We start from the raw sequence: 4,293 nt of genomic DNA on the forward strand, positions 1-4,293 counted from the left end.
TCATTATTTGTAAGGATTCACTTGTCTCTTCGTTATTTCTGAGGGTTCAGTTGTTTCTTCATTATTTGTAAGGATTCACTTGTCTCTTCATTGTTTCTATAGATTCACTTGTCTCTTTGTTGTTTCTATAGATTCACTTGTCTCTTTGTTGTTTCTAAGGATTCACTTGTCTCTTCGTTATTTCTGAGGGTTCAGTTGTTTCTTCATTATTTGTAAGGATTCACTTGTCTCTTCGTTATTTCTGAGGGTTCAGTTGTTTCTTCGTTGTTTGTAAGGTTTCAGTTGTCTCTTCATTGTTTGTAAGGATTCACTTGTCTCTTCGTTGTTTCTGAGGTTTCAGTTGTCTCTTCGTTGTTTTTAAGGATTCACTTGTCTCTTCGTTATTTCTGAGGGTTCAGTTGTTTCTTCATTATTTGTAAGGATTCACTTGTCTCTTCGTTGTTTCTGAGGCTTCAGTTGTTTCTTCGTTGTTTGTAAGGTTTCAGTTGTTTCTTCGTTATTTCTGAGGGTTCAGTTGTTTCTTCGTTGTTTGTAAGGTTTCACTTGTCTCTTCGTTGTTTCTGAGGTTTCAATTGTCTCTTCGTTGTTTCTGAGAGTTCACTTGTTTTCTGATATTAAATCTATTCATATTTTCTATTGTATTTTTTACGTGATATCTAATGTTTTATTTAAACCTTTTTATCATGTTTTACAATGTTATGTTTAAACATGTTTCCTGATATTACACACACACACACATATATATATATGTATTGATGTTTTCTAATATTATATTTATACATGTTTTCTAACAAACTTATTACGGTCTGACAACAGAGGAAGCAATGGTGCTGCCTGTCTCCCGTTGTGTCTGTTTGTGCTGGTATCCTTATCTATAATAGCAGGCGGTACCTTAGCTTGGTTACATCTTGGAATTCGTCAGGATTTAGATCTACTCCGAAACCATCTTCAGAAAGGTAAGAATTCCCCTATTGCTAAAAATCTAGCTTAATTTTTACATGACGTACTTCAGAAATCGTAACAGGTATAACTCGAAAAAGTATGGGATTTTTCGTGGAATTTAAGGAATTTATCCGTTCAATTTGACCACTTACATAACAGAGAAATGTAGTTAAATCTGACTACTTACATATTACTCATTAGACTGTGTGTATCACCAAGCTTTGTTCTGATATAAACACTGTGTATCACCAAGTATTGTTCTGATATCAACACAGTGTATCCAGTGACGAATTAAGGCTTGGTCAGTTTGGGGGACTGCCAGAGGCCCATGATCTAAGGGAGGCCCATACAGAAACGAATATATATATGTAGGAGTATTTATTTTTAATACAGTATGTGTATCTTCACAAAATTTGGCACACGTTTAATAAAAATTACAAGTCGTTTGTACACAAAAATCAGTTTTAATTAAGTATTTTTACTAAAGATTTGTTCGTGAATATATATATAGTATTTTTACTAATCCAAGTGTAAAGTAATATATATGTTAAGATTAAAAATACTTTTCTTCGTTTCAAAAGTCTCAAATTTCAATTGTGTGATCTTTAAAACCTAATAAATAAATTTCAGACATTTTCTGTAAATAAAACTTCATATTTTATATGTTATTTCTTCTACCTAACTCTATAAAGGGCTGGCCAATTTGACCAATCTCGTAACCACCAAAAATTTATATTGAATTGTTATTATTTATTTTACCTAATCTAATCTTAAATAATTTAAAAAGTTGAATGTCAGAAAACATGGTTTGACAAATTCTAAGAACGAGGTGTTGAACTATGTGGTCATAGTGAGTATAGTTCAGTTCAGAAGGGCGTCCAGATGCACAACCATTGCCATGATGGAGATGCAGAGGATACCACAGTATCACCCAAGGATAAATTCAGAACTGGACTATTTTTCGTTGTAGTCGACCAACTTATCTCTGCTTTGAAATACTGCCGAGATGCATATAAAGATGTTGTCACCAAATTACCATCTCTTTCATGTCAAGAAATTCGTTTCTGATTATATCACCAATTTTTGTTCTGATAATAACACTGTGTATCACCAAGCATTGTTCTGATATCAAAACTGTGTATAACCAAGCATTGTTCTAATAAAAACTAGTAATATACTTTTAGGAAAAGCTTTCTGGAAACAAATATTGATAAAATGAAATTCTTGAACAATGTAGAGCAAAAGGGGCACAATATTTCGAAGAAGGTAACATTCAATGTTTTCCTTGAAAGCAGAAAGAACCTCGATAGTAGTTGGTAAATTAGAGCAATGGTCTTTGAAACCACAATTGAAGAAAGCCATTGTGATGAAGCTAGACATTATTATGTTTATTGTTAATAACATATGAAGAAGGATTTTAAGGTGATCAACACTAATAAGCCAAAGTTTACAAGCTTTAAGTTATACCTTAAAATCATTAGTTGTTTGCATAAAAAAAGATGGCCAAAGAAACTGGAACCACAGCAATCCCATACAGTATATAACTGTTAAAATCATTGATACAGCTTCAACAGAGTTTTGTGCTTTTGGTGTATCTTGAAATCGAGTACATGCACAGTACAGTTTCTGTAAGCAAAGTCTTGGAAGTGAAGTCCAGGTACTGTTCAGAGTCTGCGGGGATTTTGTCGAGATGCAAGGCTTAAGATTGTCCATGTCATCCTCCACAGAAGCTGTACTGAGATAGGTGCCTAATCTGTACTTTGTTCTAACAATACTGTACTGAGATAGGTGTCTAATCTGTACTTTGTTCTAACAATACTGTACTGAGATAGGTGTCTAATCTGTACTTTGTTCTAACAATACTGTACTGAGATAGGTGCCTAATTTGTACTTTGTTCTAACAATACTGTACTGAGATAGGTGCCTAATTTGTACTTTATTCTAACAATACTGTACTGAGATAGGTGTCTAATCTGTACTTTGTTCTAACAATACTGTACTGAGATAGGTGTCTAATCTGTACTTTGTTCTAACAATACTGTACTGAGATAGGTGTCTAATCTGTACTTTGTTTTAACAATACTGTACTGAGATAGGTGTCTGATCTGTACTTTGTTCTAACAATACTGTACTGAGATAGGTGTCTAATCTGTACTTTGTTCTAACAATATTGTACCGAGATAGGTGCCTAATCTGTACTTTGTTCTAACAATACTGTACTGAGATAGGTGTCTAATCTGTACTTTGTTCTAACAATACTGTACTGAGATAGGTGCCTAATCTGTACTTTGTTCTAACATTACTGTACTGAGATAGGTGTCTAATCTGTACTTTGTTCTAATAATACTGCACCGAGATGAGTGATGAATCTCTTCTAATGATACAGTTGTATGTGAATCAGGGAATGGTGAAAGGATTTTATAGATGGTGTAATTGAGTGTTTGATAAAGTGGTACTTGTATCCTGTGATTAATTCATTTATTATATACAATGAAATGAGATGGTTTAACTTTCAATTTCATTCATGCATTTTACAATTCATCACAAAAAAAGTATTTAAAGTATTCAGGAATGTTAAGTAAGTTTTTTGCAGTTTTATGATCCATATTCTTTGAATTATTTATGTAGAAATGTGTGCAGTAAATTTGATTGCTATAACTTCATTTCATTCATAGATCACTATTTAAATTGATTGTAAATGATGTCTTTCATGAAACACAAGCTGGTTTGCCACAGTGTTGTTCTTCATTAAATTACAGATCTGTTGGTATTCCATATATTCATTCACATATGAAGCCTCTTCCATTTTGTTGTGTCAATCAGTTGAGCTGTAAATTGTTACATATAATATCCAGGTAACTAATTTGTTTCTTTACAGTCGAAGCAGGTAACAAAAATACCCCAGATGCTTTGCATTCCATCCATTCTCAACTTAGAGGTCTAGAGAATAATGTGTCGACACTGGTGGCCAACCTCAAGAAAATAGTCAGTGAAGTGTCGACACTAGGAACAGAGGTAGTATGTTGTGAAAGTTTGGTCCTGTGGGGTTCACCTTACCGAGTTAAGCTTAACAAAGTGTCTACATATATTATATATATGACTTAACAGTAAAGTTTAATTTGTACATAACTCTATCTATCTTGGTAGTTTGAGTTTTTTTTTAAACGGCTTCCATGTAGTTGTTAGTGGGTTAGCTGTTTAACTCAGTTGGTAGAACACTAGCTGGGTCAGATGGTAGAACACCAGCCTGGTCAGATTGTAGAACACCAGCCTGGTCAGTTGGTAGAACACCAGCCTGGTCAGTTGGTAGAACACCAGCCTGGTCAGTTGGTAGAACACCACCCTGGTCAG

At 33.8% G+C, this 4,293-nt stretch overlaps 1 protein-coding gene across 4 annotated transcripts in view; it reads left to right on the forward strand.

The window, feature by feature from the left end:
- Nucleotides 1-4,293, forward strand: part of LOC111083165 (EF-hand calcium-binding domain-containing protein 14-like) — a 21,884-nt gene that overhangs the window by 4,105 nt on the left and 13,486 nt on the right. For all 4 annotated transcript variants that reach the window (XM_022379463.1, XM_022379462.1, XM_022379465.1 and 1 more), the window contains exons 2-3: nt 817-956; nt 3,821-3,957. In XM_022379463.1, the coding sequence (XP_022235171.1) occupies nt 817-956; nt 3,821-3,957 (277 nt within the window). The remainder of the gene's footprint in view (nt 1-816; nt 957-3,820; nt 3,958-4,293) is intronic.

This window comes from Limulus polyphemus, unplaced genomic scaffold, assembly GCF_000517525.1.
Source record: "Limulus polyphemus unplaced genomic scaffold, Limulus_polyphemus-2.1.2 Scaffold8408, whole genome shotgun sequence".
Lineage (NCBI taxonomy): Eukaryota > Metazoa > Arthropoda > Merostomata > Xiphosura > Limulidae > Limulus > Limulus polyphemus.